The 20,757-nt window shown below is 38.0% G+C and overlaps 1 protein-coding gene across 1 annotated transcript in view; it reads right to left on the reverse strand.

The window, feature by feature from the left end:
• The window catches only part of NKAIN3 (sodium/potassium transporting ATPase interacting 3), a 671,237-nt gene that overhangs the window by 37,486 nt on the left and 612,994 nt on the right, over positions 1-20,757 (reverse strand). The window contains exon 5 of the mRNA XM_020288813.2: positions 12,120-12,180. Coding sequence (XP_020144402.1) covers positions 12,120-12,180 — 61 coding nt within the window. The remainder of the gene's footprint in view (positions 1-12,119; positions 12,181-20,757) is intronic.

A 20,757-nucleotide genomic window follows, 5' to 3' on the forward strand; every position in this document is an offset into this window, starting at 1 on the left:
AATTAATGTTTAATAGGTACAGAGATTCTGTTTAAGATGACGAAAAAGTTCTGGAAATGATAGTGGCAATGGCTGGATAACATTATGAGCGTACCTAATGCCACTGAATTGTATACTTAAAAATGTTAAAATTACATTATGTATATTTTACCACAATAAAAAGAAACCTTCACCCCCAAAATGATTAAAACTTCCAAATTTATTGGTTTAAATTAGTTTATTTACTCTTCATGCTTTTCACCTATAAAATGGGCAAGCTAGCAAAAATTCTTGTTTTATTAATTGGGAGAGAGGAGACCTCTCCCAATCAAAACTATTCATATGTTAACAGACCATTTACTGTAAAACGGATCTAGCAGATGAGCTGAATTTGAAATAGACTGTGAAGTAGACTATAACTTGTAGAGTAATCGTATTTTTTTTAAACATGAGTTACTGACTTAGACGATGTATTGAATACCATGATAAAGAAAAATGGACCTAAAAACATTAAAATTCTCTGAGGTCACAAGTCAAGGTGGTTTTGATTTGTGTTAATCAGAGTAACTTATTGCCTAGCTTATAAATAAATTCCAAAATATCCAATTCATTTTATCTTGAAATGGTGCTTTTTTTTCTTTCCATACACAATTGGACTGCTGCAGTTTAAAACAAACCACTTTTTTGTACTGCTTTTTTCTACCTTTGTAAATAGAAACATTTCAGCATAAAAGTCATACACATGAAGCAAGGGCTGCATCGTAATTACAAGGCTTTAATTTTGATAAACTAATCCAGCAACATAAGGATTTACTACAAAAGTTGATTGAGAGAAGGTAGCATTGGAAGTTGTGATAGGTGGTATTTTTTTGTTTTCTTCCCCTTACTCTTTAGGAAAAAGGTAAGTTGACTTGAACAACCTTTTGCACTGGGAAAATGAAGATATGTTTGAAATGCTCTTAAAATATTTTTTTTAATTAAAAAAACACTCTAGAAATTATTAAATATATGTAACTTATAAACACCAACTTTTAATGTAATAAGTGTACACTAATCTTATGTATGTTTAACTGGATTAGATAGATTCTTATCTTTTGTTAAAATATGTATACTCAGTAGACCAATATAATATTAAAGTGTGTATATATTATATAAATATAAACAAAACTTCCAAATTTATAAACAGAATACTACATGTTGTATGTAGCATTTAGAGCTTAAAAAAGAGATTTAAAAAAATTTTGTCACTTTAAGAAACTGCATAAATTGCATAAAACCCAGAGTAGATGGAAATTGACTTTTCTGCACAAAAAAGCCCCCTCATGGACATCCGAGAATACATAGAGATAAGTTCTGGAGCAGCTTTGTGATCTTCTGTTTCCCTGGAACTTTTTCAGGAGAAAAACACACTCATTATGAGACCCTGGCTTCAACTTTAGACTAGTAAGTAAGAGTCTTTGTTTTCCTTAAGTAAAAAAGAAACAGATTTAATTTAGTTTTTCAAATAAACATGTAGGTGAATGAATAGAAAATGAAGCAAATATAGAGCAAAGGGAAAGAAAGCAAAACTTAAATCCAAGCTGTGCACTTTTTCTCGCATGTGAAAAAACAGTGTGCTTTTCATTCTTTTTCGTAACCCTCCTGCTCAATACAGGGCTTAAAATGAAGTCCTTGGTACAATCCGCCCTTAATTCACTAGTCTTTTGAGAGTCAGCAGGTCAGGGAAGCCCAAATCACCTCTTTGACCTTCAGGAGCATTTGTATGAAGCCTCTTTAGAAGTGAAAGCCTTTGTTATGGCTGGAAGCCTCTGCCAGGAAGTGATTCCCTGAGCACTTGCTGTTCCTTCTGCCCCAGTACTCTGCTGGCCTTTTGCCTCAGGGCTCCTTTTCATCCTTTAGGTCTTAGCTTAGATGTCATCTCCTCAAAGAGACCTTCCCAGGTGCACAGGAGGCACTGCTATGTTTGCTGCATGCCTGAAATGTTTGACTCCCCCGGAGTGACATGGAAACTCCTGCCTGTTTCTAATTAGGGGTCTCCCCCTCTTGGAGCAGTTCCCTCACAGTCCCTCTGGGGTGCTCCTCAAGGCTGTGTGCCTCAAAGGCACTCACTGCCCTGTTGTCAAGTTATGCGGTCAACTTTCCTCTGAGCGGTAAGTCAGAAACGTGGGCTTCTCTGGTACCGTGGCTCCACCATTTTAAACACTTCGCTTCTAAAGCTTCTATGCTGGTCTGTGTCCAACAGGCAGAAAGGGAAGGACATGAAGAATCTCATGTAGAAGTTACTTAGGGGCAAGACCTGGGACCCACAGTATAGAATTCAATGTCTTGGGACACCTAATTGCATGGAGGCTGGAATATAGGGTACAGCTGTGTGCGTGGGAGAGGAACAAACAAACGGTTTCGTGATTAGCCAGCCAGTCTCTGACACGAGCCTGGATGTAGATCTCACAAAATTTCTGAAGGTGATATTAAATGAATAAGTGTTGTGAAACATTGCAAGTTTTGCAGTTGATTGAACTGTGGTAAAAAGAAAGATGTCCTTGGAATGCACCGTTAACTCTCATCTAGACTTTCTGTTCTTACATTCACAGGGAAATGAGGAAAAATGTGGAAATGAGGAAAAATGAGATAAAATAGAAAGGCTAGTTAGGTATAACTTAGGCACAATTTGTAATTTGTACCTCATGCAACTTAGAAGGAGAGACAAATGGTTTTACCAAACCACCCCTAATTTTTCATGTTGGCATTCAAGTTGTGAATACTTCCTAATACCTCATTTAGGTTCCAGTTTCAAATATTGCTCCCCAAAAGAACACTAAATTAATATTTTTTTCTTGGCCAGTAAAGTACTTAGTATAAAGAACATGAAGACGAGTGTTCCATATATACCTTTTATTGCTGATTACTTCTAATACATTTTTTCAAAGGAATTATAAAATCAGATCTCCATGAACTGTTAAATATTTGGTCCAAGACTATAGCTCTTAAGAATTATTATGTGTCATTTTGTTATCTAAGAAGGATAAACATCTCTTTCATCATCTAGTCTTACCTTAAAATGCTTGTTTTATTGTCTGATCTTACTTAAAATTCTTTAGTGTAACAGCATGAGTATAAGCTATAATGTATACTAGGGATGACTAGTTAACATTTTAAGGACTTCATGATAAATCATCACTCCAAAAGTAGATGAAACAAGTGCTTCAAAATTTGCTACCTGTGTTTGCATCAGAATTCTGCTTAATTTGCATAAAATTTTAGAAATTTTTTTTCATTGATGCATAATAGGTGTACATAGTTTTGGGGTACATGTGATAATATATTTGTATAATTTGTAAAGATCAAATCAGTGTACTTGGCCTATCCATCACCTTAATTATTTGTCTTTTCATGATGCCAGAAACATTAGAATTATTCTCTTTTAGCTGTTTTTAAATGTACACTAGATTATGGTAAACTACAGTCACCTTACTGATCTATCATACAGTAGGTCTTAAGAAATAATCTTTAGTTGGTAAAATACATGCTGTTCAAGAGATGGGATTGCCTGGAAGTCCAGAAGAGAGAATGTTCAAGGAGGGAGCCGTCGATGGTGACTAAGCCATCAATTCTAATGAACCTTGATAAGATCTCAGAGAACTGGACAATTAGGAGGTCCCTGCTGGCCTCTGAGACAGCATTTTCAGTGATGACATAGGACAGAGGCCTGACACAGTGGATGAGAGTGAATGGGGGCGAGGACGTGAACGCTGTCAGTCTGGGCCACTTTGCAGAGAAGTTTGGACATGGAGGGAGCAGCATGAGAGAAGGAAAGTTAAATACATGCCAGCAGGGGAAACAAGGGCAATTTCTTTTTTCTTTTCCTGGTTTATGTGACTCTGTTTATAAGCTAAAGGAAAAGACCCAGTGAGAGGAAGAAACTGAGTATGTGTGTGTGTGGGTGTGTGTGTGTGAGAGAGAGAGAGAATAAGAATAATCAAGGGAGCAAGCTGCCTATAGAGCTGGGGGATGGACATAGGTGCCACAAAAGCCAAAGGACAGAATGAAGGCTGCTTTGTTCACGTCAGGAAGACGATGATCACGGATGGCTAACAACAGACAGCTCTGGTGGGAGAGAGCGCGTGGGAGCTTGAGGGAGTCCATGCCTCCTGGCTCATTTTCTTTGTGACAAAGTTTTAGTGATGGTGTCTTAATGTTAAGGGTGCAGGGTGGAAGAGAAGGCTGCAAGGAATCACATCACCTCTGGGCCTTCATTGTTTATCCTGAAAACAAAGACAGGGACTCTAAGATCTCTAAAATGAGGGTAGGGTTCTCTAAGGCACTGAGAGCTCGAAGAATTCATTTTTAAGGGACCCTGAGAAAGTGCTGACCTTGGGCGGGGTGGGCAGCTCACGTGAGACATTGTAGGTTGCATTGGGGCATGCGCTGCTCTTGGCATCATGGAGCAGCGTAGTGAGAAGGGGGGCGCCAGTATTCCTGCAGTGGCGCTGGCAGAGCCAGCTTAGTGGGTGGGAGGCGAGGTTAGGATTGAAATATTGAATTTAGATATCAAATGGAAACATAGGGTGGGCGGGGAGGGGCTGGCAGAACGCTGTCAGCTGCTCTTCCCCTGGGCTCCTAGATTTTACCACTAATAACCAGGATTAAAACCATTGCACAGGATCCTCATAAAATCCATACGGCCCCCCTTTTATTCCTCACTGTGCATGCAGGGTGCCATGAGGGTGTGATTTTTTTTTTTATTTGCTACTCTGCTCTCTCATTATCACATCTGGATCCCAAAGCCCTCATCTTCCATTCTGTACCATCTGGACGGCAGATTCTTCATTCTCTCTTCTCAATTTAGGAACACGCTGCACAGCCTGGTGCTGTTGGTAACAGGGAGAATCTGAGAGCTCATCTGAAGCAGGGAGTAGAAAGGTGTGATTCTGCCTCCGGAGCGGGACAGGCACTGTGTAGAGGGCTTGTTTTAGGGGGGAGACTGAGGCAACACACTGTGTCACTGTAACTCTGGAACACAGAGGTCAGGATGTTTGGAAACAGCTTCTGAGGTCCACCGTTCGCAAACCAATGAAGGAGAAAATGTGACGTGCCTGATCACACCTTGAAACACCCCCACCTATGGGCATCACCCACAGGACTGCAGTGTTACAGCTGCAGAATGCCTTTGGGAACCCCAAAAAGTTGATGTGATTTATCAACAGTCACAGCACTTGATATTGGCAGAGTTAGGACCACTTTCATTTAAATAATTCCTAATATCCTGTTTCAAGTGGAAACATAGAAAATTAAAATGCCCTCTGGGGCATAGGAGTTGTCTTCTTGTTGGTGTCAATTTTTGGTCAGAGCAGGCCATGTCTTCTCTCTGAGAAATTTCCAGATAATGTAAGTACACAATATAAGGTGACACCGTTTCTCTGGAAAATATTCAGAGAATACAAGGGCACAAACCATTTATACTTTATTCTGAATTAATCAGATTTCTTCCTTATGGAGCAGGGACGGAGAAGTTTAAACTTTCTTAAGGAGTGCAAAAAGAGATATGAGATAATGTAAAGACACAGGGCATTTTCCATACTATGTATTTTGTGCAACAAATCTTCACTAATTTCCTGTGATGTTCCCTACACTGAGCCAGGTTGTGAGATCCTAGGGTAGGTAAGATCTGATCTCCCTCTGTGAGTGGGGAATGCAGTTGTTGATAATTAAAAACAAGTTGGTGGCTGGGCGCGGTGGCTCACAACTGTAATCTTAGCACTCTGGGATGCCAAGGTGTGCGGATAGCTCAAGGTCAGGAGTTCGAAACCAGCCTGAGCAAGGGCGAGACCCTGTCTCTACTAAAAATATAAATTAATTGGACAACTAAAAATATCTAGAAAAAATTAGCTGGGCATGGTAGCATATACCTGTGGTCCCAGCTACTCGGGAGGAGGCTGAGGCAGCAGGATTGCTTGAGCCCAGGAGTTTGAGGTTGTTGTGAGCTAGGCTGATGCCACGACACTCTAGCCTGGGCAACAAAGTGAGACTCTGTCTCAAAAAAAATAAAATAAAAAAATAAGTTGGTTACAGGTTCAGAGACATGCTCAGGGGCTGCTGAGACGTAAGGAAGAGGGTGTTTACGAGAGGCATGTTAAAAGAACACGCAGGAGTTGTTAGTTACTTGAAGGGAGATGCTATGGTCTCAACGCTTCTGTCCCGCCCCCCAAATTCATATGTTGAAATGTAATCCAATGTGATGGTGTTAGGGGGTGAGGTCTCTGGGAGGTGATTAGGTATGAGGACAAAGCCCTATGACTGGGATTAGTGCCTTCATAAAAACGGCCCCAGAGAGCCGCCTTGTCCCCTTTGCCACGTGAGAAGACAGTGAGAAGGCTACTGCCATCTGTGACCCAATCAGTGGGCCCTCACCAGACACCACGCCTGCTGGTGCCTTGGTCTTAAACTTCCCAGCACAGAACTGTGCGAAGCAACTTTCTCCGTTTATAAGCTACCCAGTATCCTATTCTAACAGCCCAAAAGAACTAAGACAGGGGGTGAAGATGTCTCAGTTGGTGACTGGGTGTGGGAGGTGAGAGAAGAGTCAAGGCATATGTCCAAGTTTCCAGCTTGTGTGAAGAGGAATCATTTATATAAGTGGAGATAGAGACTAGAAAAGGAAGGAATGGAAATCCTAATCATCCCACTGAGTCCATGTGTTCCTATGTTGATTCATTTAATACTGACTCATTGAAAATTGCAGAGGGTGCCCATTATGTCAGGCAGTAGGCTTGGCCTTGGCAAATAATCATGACTTTAAAAAAATTACAGTTGTGTTCAGTGTTTCCAAGGAAAAAGCACATTGTGCAATGAAGTCATATAACACTATATCCTAGGTACCTTAACCGAGCCTGAGGAGGGTGGGAGGAAAGTGGTCAAATTTGGGAAGAGACAGTTAAGCTGAAATCTGAAGGATGTATATAAATTAGTGAGTCGACAGAGGGAAGGGCCTCTCTCAAAGGCTTGGGTGGGAAAGCACCTGGCGGATTCAGGAAAACAGTAGAATATAAAGGTGTAGACAGTCCCTAGTCAGGCTGAATTATAAGAGTCCTGGTTTAGTGAGATAAGCACAGCCTGGGCTCCACCTCACTATGAGTTTGGTGCGGACTTTTCATCTGGTTCTAGTAAAAAGGCTTCTCTATCCTGTCCCCGTGGAGAGTCCCCACCTGCTTCACTGGTCTGGATGATAGAGTGCTTATGATATCTTTCTTCAGAAAGACTGTCTTGATTGCCTACTCAAGGACTGGAATCCTGTCTCTCAACCATAGCACTGTGGTAGGATCCTATTCTGTACTGCCTGCCCCTCCCATGTGTGGGGTGGCTGAGGTCACCACCACGCTGGTCCCTACTCTCTGATGGCGACCTTTCCCTTGGCCGTGTTTTGCAGATGAGTTCACTCCCAAATGCTTGGCTCATTCTGTGACTGCTTCTACCTTCTGTATCCCTGTTTTCTCTGGGACATCTTGTCCAGTAGTGTACAAAATCAAGCTGTTGTTCTGATATGGCACAGTGGAGGCTTAATCCAGCTCTCTGTATACGGGGGTTTTGTAAAAATGAAGTGCTGGATCCAAAAACTTTATTCAACAATATAAACTCAGCAAACATTTCTTTATTACATACTATGTGCAAGGCATTTTTTCTAAGCTATAGGGTTATATCAGGAAATGAAACAAAGATCCTGCCCTCATAGATCTTCTATTCCAGTGGGATGATTAGCTAATAATTAATTGTGTAGCTATTTGGTAAAGCCATCTTGGCACATTAGGGAAAATGTTTCAGGCTCTAAATCAGAGCTCTGGTGAGGCTGAGGGAGAAAATCAGCTTTTAGGACAGTTAGATGCAACCAATCAGACAGTTACTGAAAGGAAAGAACCAGTAGATTCTTAATGGCTTATTGAGAAAACATGGTGACTGCTTTGGAATGGTGACTGTGCTTCAGGATCACCCTTACTTAGTCTTGCACATTTCTCTGTCTTTGACTCTCTATCCTCTCCTCTGACCCTCAAATATCCATCGGTACATTGCCAGGGGCACAAAACAGTGGACTGGTTTCCATCCCGAGGATCATCCAGCCCTCTGCAGCTTCCTTCTGCTAATCTCTGACCTTGTGGTCACTTTACTTCTCTGAGGCTTTCCACCCATTCTAAATCAAGAAAGGGATACTTGGAAATTAACAAACTAGTTAAATTTTCTCCCTTTAACTTTTCTCATAAATTCTTAGGAGGAGATAGGGTTTTAAAAAATTTTCAACTCACATCATTACTATGGTAATATGACCTTATCCTCTTAGAAGGCATTCATGGGCAGAAGGACAAATACGTGACCACTAGCCAGCAGGTTGCCTCTAGGACAGCAGAGGTATGGAACGTTTTTCTGATAGTCATGCTTCCTTCCAATGAAAATTCCTCAAAAGTACACCGGCAAGGGCCAGATGATTGTATAAAGAGCTATTTTGAGCTGCTCAGTGTGAAATATTGAACCTACATTTTCTTTTCGAAAACTGCTAGGGTTTTCAATATACTTTTCTCTCCCACCATTCACCATGTACAACCCAGACTAGCCTTTGTGAGCCCAAATAAATGCCCCAGTTGCAACTTGCAACCTAATACCAGAAGGAGTAGTGCTAGCAACAGATCCTCTGAAAAGCCTGGTGGTGTCTGTCTGTACAGCACTGTTTTTCAGCATATTTTGCCTTGCCCTCTCACTTCCTTGAATGAAAAACATTCTTTTTTTGTAAGTCTGACAAGGTAGTAACAAGCCGGCAAGTTCATTTCAGTGGATGATTCACAAACAAGATGTCGACAGTATTTTATGATTATAGATCTGAAAACCTGGTCTCTAGGGTGTCAGGGTGGCCGAGTGATCTCAGGCACCAGACTCAAGCTCCACTTCCCCACACTAAAGATTCCAGTCTTACAAAAGTGTTCTTAGAGATTGATAGATATGTTTTAAAAAAGAAAGAAAAAAATGGAAGGAAGCGATATAGTCTTTTTCATTAGAACAAATGATGGAAAGCATTGACCCCTCCTAGCACTCTGCCTTTCGTGAGCTTTTTATTTCATTGTCTTTGACCTGCAATCATAATTTTTATAAGAAATAGTTAGTAAAAGAAGCCAAGCGGTAACTCAGAAGATGGGTGGCTGGAAATAAATGTTTTCCCCAAGCATTTATTACCCTTCGGAAACGTCCGTCTGAAAAGTTAGTCCCATAGATCCACTTCAGCAGTACGGTGGAGAGAAGCAGTGGCTGTCATTAATTTTTAAGGCCAGCTGACAGCTTTCAGTCCAAGAAAAAAGCTTAGCTTTGCATTTTGAATAATGCAGAGATTTTCATTAGTTCAAATAGGAATCAAAATTATAAATGATATGCTGCCTGCCAGAAAACTGACATTATATTTTCAGAATAAGCATTCCAGAAGTATACTTAGACAAATTGGAAAGCTACCAGTATTGTTTCCTTATTTTATGTGTGTATTTTTGAAAAATAATTCAAAGGGCATGTCTTCCTTGCAATGAGTTGGTAATGTCACAGACAAAGGGCAGGTCATGATTGCACTTAAAGCTAAGTGTTGGCACAAATTTTACTAGTCTACAAGATCATTGCAATTGGTTTCAGACATTACTTTTTGCTCATATCTGCCTTCTGAAGACCCTGGAACAATTTAATTATATCTGCACTTTTGATTTCAACTTGTTTCTATAAAAAAATGTTAAATTACCCTCAGTTGAGAACTATAAGACTAAAAGGTTTATGATTGCTTGGTTTTGGTCATATGTACTTTCTTTTGAGCTCCGTCTGACTCTATTATTTGAATTGATAGCAATACAACTACTATATCCAGATGTCTCTCGGTAACTTAATGTATGGCCCTAATAACAAACACTAGAATTAAACCATTAATAGAATAGGCTGCTAGCAGCTGCTTCAATCCTTGTTTGATGGGTATTAAAATAGCTGATTCAGAGATTTCTACAGAGAAACCTAAGCTAATTAAAGACATCAAAGTCAATGGAATTGCAATTACCTCCTAGTAGCAATACAATCTATATACACCGACATTATTACTCTAAAAAGAAGGCTGATAGAATATTAAAAAAACATTTACCCATTTAAATGAGCCTTTTATTTTGCATGTCATTTTGCATTTCCCAGTTTAACTTGACATCATAAGTCTCCAGGAAAAGCATTTTATGTATTTATTCTACTAGATAAAAGACAACTATTGACTAATCTGCCTTTTGTCCTACAGTAGTGTAGGACTGTGCATTGGCATCTTTCGAGAGTCTCTAAGCAGTTCAGTGAAGAGGAAAAGAAGACCTTTCTTATGATACTTATTCAAAAGTGCTTTATAAAAGATTCAGCTGAAACTTATCAATATATCAGGGTGTTTTTTTTTTTTTTTTTTTTTTTTTTTTTTTTTTTTGAGACAGAGTCTCACTTTGTTGCCCAGGCTAGAGTGAGTGCCGTGGCGTCAGCCTAGCTCACAGCAACCTCAAACTCCTGGGCTCGAGTGATCCTTCTGCCTCAGCCTCCCGGGTAGCTGGGACTACAGGCATGTGCCACCATGCCCGGCTAATTTTTTATATATATCAGTTGGCCAATTAATTTCTTTTCTATTTATAGTAGAGACGGGGTCTCGCTCTTGCTCAGGCTGGTTTTGAACTCCTGACCTTGAGCAATCCGCCCGCCTCGGCCTCCCAAGAGCTAGGATTACAGGCGTGAGCCACAGCGCCCGGCCAATCAGGGTGTTTTTTTTGTTTTTTTTTTAAGTATCTATTCAGCTCTAATTCCAGTAACTTCCTTTAGGTACCAATTCCCGTTAAAATAGTTCACATTCAACCATTGCTTTTGGCTGTATGGCCTGTCTTAGCTGTGAGTTGAGTGCATGCTGCCGACTTTTTGTACATTAACTTCACTAGATTGTGGAACTACCAGTAAGACTCCTGAAAATACAGTTTTTGAAGCTAACTTCAAAGTGAAAAAGTGTTGTCACTACAACTACACTTTCAAAGTGTCAGAAACTTTTGGCTTATCTAGCATTTTAGAAAAATCCCCCAGTAAGCATAAAATATATGATGTAATCTATTTGTATGTTTTCACTGCCTGATAGGTTTCATCTCAGGGTCTAATATTTCTTCCATTTGGTCACATAAATTGAGAAGAGATTCTATTGTCAACTGGATTCCAGTTCATATACCATGCATTGCATCTATTTGATATGGAGCATTCATCAGACCATTTTGAAGTTATGTTTTATTTAACAGAAAGAATTTAAATGGCTAGCTCCTTAGTCTCATTTGTTAGAGGTCATTTTACCATTCAAACAGTAATGCAACAATATAACCAAATCTTTGGTTTGGTGAGGTGTGGTTTGTTTATCTGAAATCATTCATGTTTTAAAAATAAATTAAAATTTTCTTTGGTATTACATGAACCCATAAGAAAGTCATGCCAAGGAGTACTTTATTCATTAATGGGTGCTCAATAAATGCCATTGTTGACCTTATGTTGCTAAATCTCTTATCATATAACTTCAGGTCAAAGTATGGTTTTTATTTGAGTGTTCCGTTAAAACATGGCTTAGCTTTTAAGCATCCTGTTAATTCTTTTTTAGCATCTCTTGTATTTGTTTTTTACATCTCAACTGGAAGGTTGTGATTTTTAGTTTCCTTATAGCATCTTATTTGGTTTATATACATACAGATCTTGCTATAATATATTATATTGATATTATTACTATAAATCAGACTTCAAAATTCTGCCACCAGTATATTTGCAACTGCTAATAGATAAAACAATCCCTGATTATCACTCAGCATAATATTTAGGTCTCCGATGAGAAGTTTCGAAGATATGATATGACAGCAATCTGTAAGCTTCTGAGTCTCTGTGCACGATTCCACAACTTGGATTGATAGTTTCAATATCTAGTATCACCTTATCTGTGTGTAGTTCAGTCTGTCAACTTTTGATTATAACTTTACTATGCTGAGTTAAATCATTTTAGATTTCAAGTATGAAAGATTTCATAGCCCTGTAATGATTAGTTTTGGAAGCTGTGTCTCACCCAAAATGAACTCACAAGTAGATATAAAGGTACTTACAAGTGTCTTCTTCTTCCATGGAAATACTGATCACATAACAGGCATACACAAAACCAACCAACTGCAAAGGAGAAAAAAATGTGCTTTAAGAATCTTTGCCAAAATTCCAGAAAGAGACAATGTAATCCAATAGAGAACGAATACATGGTAATAACTTCTAAGAATTTGTAATAGGAAAAAAAATCTTCTTTTTATATAATAGCTGTGATTTAAAAGAGTCTTTTCATTTCTATGTAGCTTTACTAGCTTTTTAAAACACACAGGAATAGGAAAAAGAGTTTCTAGATATTTCGCTTAGCTTTTGATTTGGGACTTAGGGTTCTCATATTTTAAAATCTGCACAGATTATTCAGAATATATATTTTAAAGTTTTGACTATTTTTGACTATTGAGCAATTTGTTCTAGTATTCATTATTACTAATAATAAAACTATTTTAATGTTTAATAGCTACAAAGGAAATCAAATTCTGCCAAATCCAGGTCATTCAATAAGCCAGTTATATATTGAAGAAAAAAATGGCCCATAAACCCATCACTAATAACTTTCTCAATAATAACTAATAACTTTCCTGCCAATCTTTTTTCTCATAGTTGTGATATATTATAGTTGTACTATTATGATCCAAGTTAATACGCTTCAAAAGCTGAATTGTTAACGGCCCCATAAATTTACACCATTTAAGCCCACTGAATGTATTTAATCAATATTTTATTATTGAAAGTTGTTTTCAAATTATAAATAATATTATGATAAACACTAATACTTTTGATGTATTTTTGATGATCTGATTGCTAGAGGTAGAATTATCAGAGCAGGAGTGGCACTAAATATTTTTATGATTTTTTTTTTACACATTATTGAATTGATTTTCAAAAAGTTTTATCATCTCTTATCCTACCATAGCAACAACTGACGATGCTTACTTTGCCATACCCTTAGTAGCATAGGATTGTGCCATTTAAAAATACATGTGAAGAATATAAACAAATGGCATCTCTTCATTTATTTATTTTTGCTATAATTTTACTTCATCTGAAACATTTTCATATTTGATTAGCCATTTATATTTTTCTTTTGTGAATTATCTGCAGAAATTCTTTGCCCATTTATTAACTCGATGTTCTTTTCATGAATTTATTTGAGATCTTACAGGGTGAAGCCTTTACTATATTTGTTGTGAATTTTTTTTCCTTATGTCAGCGTGTGGTAGTGGTGGCTTCATAATGTTGGGGCATTTTCTTACTAAATTATATATTGGAAAGTATCTGTCAACAACTTTCTAGTTCTTGGTGGGCTCTCCCTTCGGGGTGTGAGTGTGTTTATGTGTGTACCTGCAAACATACATACGTGTTAATCAAGAACTCTCTCTTGTATGACTTTTCAATTGCTATGTAAGAAATTGCCAAAAACTTAGTGTCATAGGACAACATAAATTTATTTTCTTATAGTTCTGGAAGTCGGAATTCTGAAACGGGCATTACTGTGCTAAAATCAAGGTGTCAGCAGGGCTGTACTCCTTCTAGAAGACCTGGCAACACCTGGTTCCTTGCCTTGTCTAGGTCCCAGAGGATGCCTGCATTGCTTGGCTTACGGCCCCTTCCTCCATCTTCATGGCCAGCAACATCAGGCTGATCCCTTCTCAGGCTGCCTTCTCCTGGTTCTCCTCTTCTGCCCCCTGTTCTACTTTTAAGGTCACTGGTGATTACACTGGATCCACCCAGACAATTTAGGGTAATGTCTCCATTTTAAGGCCACATGATTATCACTATTGTTTCTATCTGCAACCTTCATTCATTCCTCTTTGCCACGTAAAATGATTTATTTACAGGTTCCAGGGACTAGGGCGTGGAAGTCTTTTGGGGACCATTGTTCTGCCTACCACATATGTGAACTTATGCTCTCAGCAGACTATCTGCACAATTGAGGCCACAGTAAAGATGGAGAAATTATACTGAGGATATTACTTAAATTTTAAGGTATGGAGTATGGTCATTACATCCTAATTTTTAAAAAATGACTTGACAGGAAACAAACATAATTTGAGAGGCTACATTTCATACCAATATATTCCTCTGAGTAAATCTTTTAATACTGGGGAGAAAACTGCTATTATCAATTTGGTCTTTATACATCTACTCCGTGTCTTTACACCTGGACTGTAGATAAGTATCCTAAAAGCCAAACATAATTATTTCGAGCAGCACTTATTTCAAATAGCATTCTTAACAATTTCAAACTTTGGGGGTATTGTCTTTTCACTTCCATAGATCATCATTGTTTTTATTTTGCATTAAACCTGATGGGAAGCTTGTACTAAGGAGAAGGATACATGTCAACTCTACTATTTAAAAAATCATACATATGTCCATAGTTAGTTTTCTCTTCAGTCTATGGATTCTTTCAAGAAACCATCTAATCCATTTGAAATTTTGTGAGCACTAGTTTTCTTATTAATAAAAATTGGTAATATAATCTGTAAATGTATCTTAACTGGGCACAGCGATTGTAATTCATCTCAATACACACAAGTGCCGTTGTTCACCCTATTATACTATGGAGTTCTTGCTTTCACACAGGCCACTGCTAGTAGAGTCACGCACCACATAATGATGTTTCGGTCAATGACAAAACACATATATGATGGTGGTCCCATAACAGAGCTGAAAAATTCCTGTTGCCCATTGATGTTACAGCCATTGTAGCACGATGCATTACTCACACGTTTGTGGTGATGCAGGTATAAACAAACCTACTGCACTGCCAGTTATATAAAAGTGTAGCACATACAATTACTTACAGTACATAATACTTGATAGCAATAATAAACAATTATCTTACTGGTTTATGTATTTACTATAGTATATTTCTCATTGTTATTTTAGACTGTATTCCTTCTACTTATATAAACACAGTAAGACAGCCTCAGGCAGGTCCTTCAGGAGGTATTCTAGAAGAAGGCATTATTACCATAAACGATAGCTCCGTGTGTGTTATTGCCCCTGAAGATCCAATGGGATAAGGTGGGGAAGTGAAAGACAGTGACACTGGTGAGTCTAGCCCTGTGTAAACCTAGGTTGATGTGTGTGTTTGTGTCTTAGTTTGTAACAAAAACATTTAAAAAGTAAAAATTTTTTTAAAGTAGAAAAAAGCATTTAGAATAAGGATATCAAGAAAGAAAATATTTTTGTACATCTATGCAACGTGTTTATGTTTTAAGCTAAGTGTTTTGTTAAAAAAGTTGAAAAGTTAAAAAAGTTAAAAAGTTTATGAAGTAAAATACTGACAGTAATGTAATTTAATGTAATTCCTAAGGTTAATTTATTATTGAAGAAAGAAAAATATTTTAAATAAAATTTAGTGTGACCTACGTGTATGGTATTTCAGTATTTATAAAGTCTACAGTAGTGTACAGAAATGTCTGAGGCCTTCACATTCACTCACCACTCACTCACTTACTCACCCAGAGCAATTTCCAGTCCTGCAAGTCCACTCATGGTAAGAGCCCTATACAGGTGTATCATTTTTTTTTTATCTTTTATACCATATTTTTTACTGAACTTCTTCCATGATTAAGATATGTTTAGACACTCAAATACCATTGTGCTACAATTGCCTACAATATTTTGCACAGTAACATGCTATACAAGCTTGTAGCCTAGGGGCAGTAGCTATGCACTGTAGCCTAGGTGTGAAGTGGCGTACACCATTTGGGTTTGTGTAAGTACACTCCATGGTGTTGGCACAGTGACCAAATCGTCTAAGGCTGCAATTCTCAGAACATATCCTTGTCGTCAAGTGATGCATGACGTATGACCTTCTGACATGTACGCCTGGTGAGGCCACTCATGTTAAACTATAAGTCAGATTTTGTTAAAAGCTAACCTATCTTAGGTTTTTAGATGAAAATAAATAGAAAAAGAAGTTGTAACATTTCATCCCCATGCTTCCATGGATTATCTTGTGTACCCCCTTCAATACATGTGTTCTACATTGTCATCTTGTGTACCTCTTTGAATGCATTGCTGTGGATAACTTACTTCGAAGATGATCCTGTAGCTTGAAATCTAGTTCAGTGAGTTCAGGAGATACAAGTTCTAGCGACATAAACATTGATAGATCAGATTTCTTTTGAAACCTAAAGAGCTAGACCAAGTTATAGCCAAACACACCAAAAGTCTCTTCCTATCCAGTGTGACTAAGATGACTGACACTTTGGGTTTTCTTTCCATTGCACTGAGAGGAAGGAGAAGAGTAGTAGTGGAATGGATGACTCATGCTACAATTGAAACATTTCTGAACTAGGTCTGTTGTTTTGCAGATAGACAGAAATTCAGATGCTGCATTGCTAATTCTATCTTGGAAGTTGCTTATTGAATAATAAGCCTTTAGTTGTTTGATAACTTTTGTATTCCAATAATTTTTCCTCCACAGCAAATTAAGATAAGTTAAATCTCACAAATCATTATTTTTTCATCTCTATAGGTGACAGGTAAACAAAGATACATCAAAACATTTTGATTGAGTGCTATTGGACTTTTCTAGTGTAAAGCTAAGGCCTTCATGATAGCTTGGTGCTACAATAAACATTATTTTCTACTGTTGTAATAGACTATACTTTTAAAGAAAAAATATAACACTTCTAACTATACACCTTTATGTTGATTTGAAGTAATGTAAATTATTACTTTGTCTTTACTGATGTCTTTTAATATGAGAATGTTGTCTAAAGTATATATTAGCTTATTGGTAGCCTCTTTGACAGGGAACATATATTTGGATGTTTTCTAATATTGGCTTATTCAATGTGGCATGCTGAGTCCATCAGCACTGATTGGCTGGTACATCAACATTTGCTGGTTGATCCCTTGGCATTTACTGGAGAAAGCTGAATGGATTGGTAAGAAGGTCCCTTGAGAATAAACTCAGTCGTGCTGAGACATGGTTCTCCTGTGTTAATATGTAGAGTTAATTAGATGGAGTTGAGTCTGGAAATTAAACAGGAGACCACTTTCCCTTGAAGAAAACTTCCATCCTGGAAGAGAAACCTCAACCTGAAACTATGCCTATACCATTCACTTTTAGTTTGTCTTCCAGCTGTTGTAAGAGACCTGGAAAGTATTAAGTTCTAGTAGCTGAACCATAAATTGCTTTGTTACATATTTATACATTTAAGGATACAAATCTAAGCACCTTCTATGGAATCTTTATAATATAAAACAAAATTGTATTTTTTACAGGAAACTTTTATATGATTTTAATGCAAACTTTCTTCTAGGCAACACAGAAAGAGGTTGACCAGATGACTAACACTGAAAATAAAATGCAAGATTTGTTGTCTTGGTTTTGTCATTCAAGTAAGTGCAGCTGAAATTCAAGGAAAGGTTTGGAGGCAGGAAAGGACATTGAGCAAGTTAGAAGGAATGCATAAGATGTTCATAGATGAATTTGTATGAAGGCAAAACAGAGCAAGCTCTTTGGACATTTTTTTTTTTCAGAAATATGTGTTTACTTAAGTTCTATGTAACATTTTTCCTATAGTTTTAAGACCATGAATTATGCTAAGCATATTGGGATAACTATGCTTTTTGAAAAGATTCATTGTCTATGTATAGAAAAGGACTGATCAATTTATTTATTTTTTCTTTTCCAAACAACTAGTCTTTTGATTAACAGAAATTAAGGTCACATTCTTAATCATAGTGGCAGCACACTAACCCTCCCTGTCCAGTGAAAATTTTCTTACTGATAAAATGTGGGAATGTGCAATTTTAAAAGAACACAGCAATGTTCTTTTACACAGAACAGAAAATTTGTCAGATCCAATTGTGCACTAATGGATCTTAATATTGTCTTGTAGATGGCATGAAAAAAATTTTGGCCAGGTAGTTGAGATATACAGTACCATTAGTTGGAAACAATACAATGATGACATGCCATACTACAAATATTAGATCATTCTCTAAAGCCCTCACACAGAATTTGCCAACCATAATCTCAGTATTATTACAAATGAATTAATTAAAATATTTCCTTTTACTTTTGCTTTATTGGTGGGCACACTAATAAAATATTTACTCCAAAAATTACTTTTGCTGTTGTGATTAACCAAACTGCTGTTTAATTAATGATGTTATCCTCATGAGAACCTGTCTAGACATCATGTTAATCAACAATTTGTAGATGGCTGACTGTTGCGTAGTTCTTGATTTCCCAGAATATGAATTTAAATAGTCCCTGTGGCTTTCTGCTTGTCTACAAGAAATGGAATAAAATGCATTCTTGCCAATAACAAACACACACAAAGTAAATAACACCAGGATACTAATCCTGATTATTTTGCTTTTAATAAAGTTTTGAAAGTCATTCATTTTAAAGACACCTTTTTCATCTTCCATTAAAGCCACCCATTTCTATAGTTATATCATTTAAAATAATTTTCTCCTCTGTATTGTAAATTCTAGCAGCATAAATTCAATTTTCTTTGATATATTTAATGAATGCAAATGACAAAAAACTAAATTGTAACTCCACTTTTTGTGCAAGTGGTTGATTATTTTTTTGCAAATAGGATTTGTATATAGGATTGATTTGTTTTGATCTGAAGGCATTTGTAAGGATTGACTGGGTTAGGTTTCACACATGTAGACACTCGGATGATATCCTTTGGCTGTACGTGCTGCTAGTTGTGGGTCTTATTAAGAATGGATCCAAAAATTGAGTCATCTCTGAAATCATGAGTGTGTTAAGGGACCACTTTTAGGTGAAATAGATGGATGAGAAAGGCTCATCTAGGGAACTCATTAGGTGAGAGAATTGGTGGGTTTGAGGGGAGCCACAGTGTTCTTGAACAAATGTGACTCCCTGACCATTATCCTAAATTTCCCAGCATTCACCCTAACATCTAAGCCTTACAATTTAAGAGATTCCTTAGGGAAGGACAGACGTTTCTCCAGGCTGAATGCTCTTTGTTAGTTCATTTTTCCTCAAGTTCAAAATGACTTTATAAAATCCTTGTCCAAGGTTCCTACCAGAGGCAGGCAGAGGCTGACACACTGTCCTCTGTGTAGGGCTTTATCCCTTTGGAAGTCATTAAGTTAAATGCTTGTGAATATAAAGCTTCTGTATGCAATTTATTGGGGTTAAGGCGGTGGTGCCCAACCTTTTCGGCATGAGGGACCAGCTTCCTTGAAGACAATTTGTACATGGATGAGTGAGGGAATGGTGGTTTCAGGATGATTCAAGCACATCGCATTTATTGTACAGTCAAACCTATTTCCAGCTGCTCCCCAGGGCTAGCATCACCGCCTCAGCTCTGCCTCAGATCATCAGGCATTAGATTCTCATAAGGAGCCGCAACCTAGATCCCTTGCTCGTGCAGTTTACAGTAGGGTTTGCGCTCTTAAGAGAATCTAATACCAGCGTTGATCTGACAGGAGGTGGAGCTTATGTGGTCATCTGAGCAGTGGGGAGTGGCTATAAATACACATGAAGTCTTGCTCACTCACATGCTGTTCATCTCCTGCTGTGTGGCCTGGTTCCTACAGCCCAGTTCCTACCAGATCACAGACAACTAGTGGCCTGGGGGCTGGTGACCGCAGGGTTAAGGTATTAAGTTACTTCTAAGAGAAAGCATAGGTACCTAATGCCAGAACTGTGCAAGGTTTGGGATTTTATTCTACTTATAAATTAGCAAATTAGCTTGCTGCTGTTTCACACGTCCTGGGTCAAAGACAAAGGGCTTCATTACTCACAGCACAGTGGACAGTGTGAGCTTCATGTCCCTCTGCTACATCCCCCTTGTCCCTAGGGCCATGACAGATGCCTGCACACATGGTGGGCTGTGTTACAGGAGGGAAACCCTGAGATATTTTCATACTGAGGAGAAGCAAGCCTACTTTTTTTAGGGGATGGGATGGGGAAGAAGTTACCTCATCTGTGAAAGTTGCTTGCTGAAAAGACAACCCTGAAAAAGTGCTCAGGTAAAGAGCAGTTACACATTTAGAGGTTAACAGTGTATCCATGGATGGTATTTAACACCCTGGGACTGAATCAGATTGCTAAGGAAGTGAACAAAATCAGAGAAAGAGTCCCAGGCTGAAGTCCTGGAGTATTGTGACATTTAGGGATTAGAGAGAAGACAAGAAACCGAGCAAAAGAGACTAAAAGGACAGGTGATAGAAGTGTGAGTGACACAAAAAGCAAGGGCTCTTGGCCATGTCGGAGGACTCCGAAAGGTCAAGGACAGTGAGGACTGAGTGTTCACCAGTGGATTGGGCACTCTGGGGGACATCAGTGACCTTGATAGGAGTCATTTTGGTGGAGGGTAGGGCATAAATATGATCAGAGTGGATTCGACAGAAAATAAGATGTCAATAATTCTTCTGAAGAGTTTTGCCAAAAAAGAGAGCAAAGAAAATGATAGTAGCTGAAGAAAAATGTGGAGTAAATGAGGTTTCTTTCTTTCTTTCTTTCTTTCTTTCTTTCTTTCTTTCTTTCTTTCTTTCTTTCTTTCTTTCTTTCTTTCTTTCTTTCTTTCTTTCTTTCTTTCTTCTTTCTTTCTTTTGGAGGGTGTTATGATAGCATGCTGCTTGCATTCCAATAGGAACGAACACTTCCTTAAATCCTGATTCACAATT

Source organism: Microcebus murinus, chromosome 7, assembly GCF_040939455.1.
Source record: "Microcebus murinus isolate Inina chromosome 7, M.murinus_Inina_mat1.0, whole genome shotgun sequence".
In the NCBI taxonomy this organism is placed as follows: Eukaryota; Metazoa; Chordata; class Mammalia; order Primates; family Cheirogaleidae; genus Microcebus; species Microcebus murinus.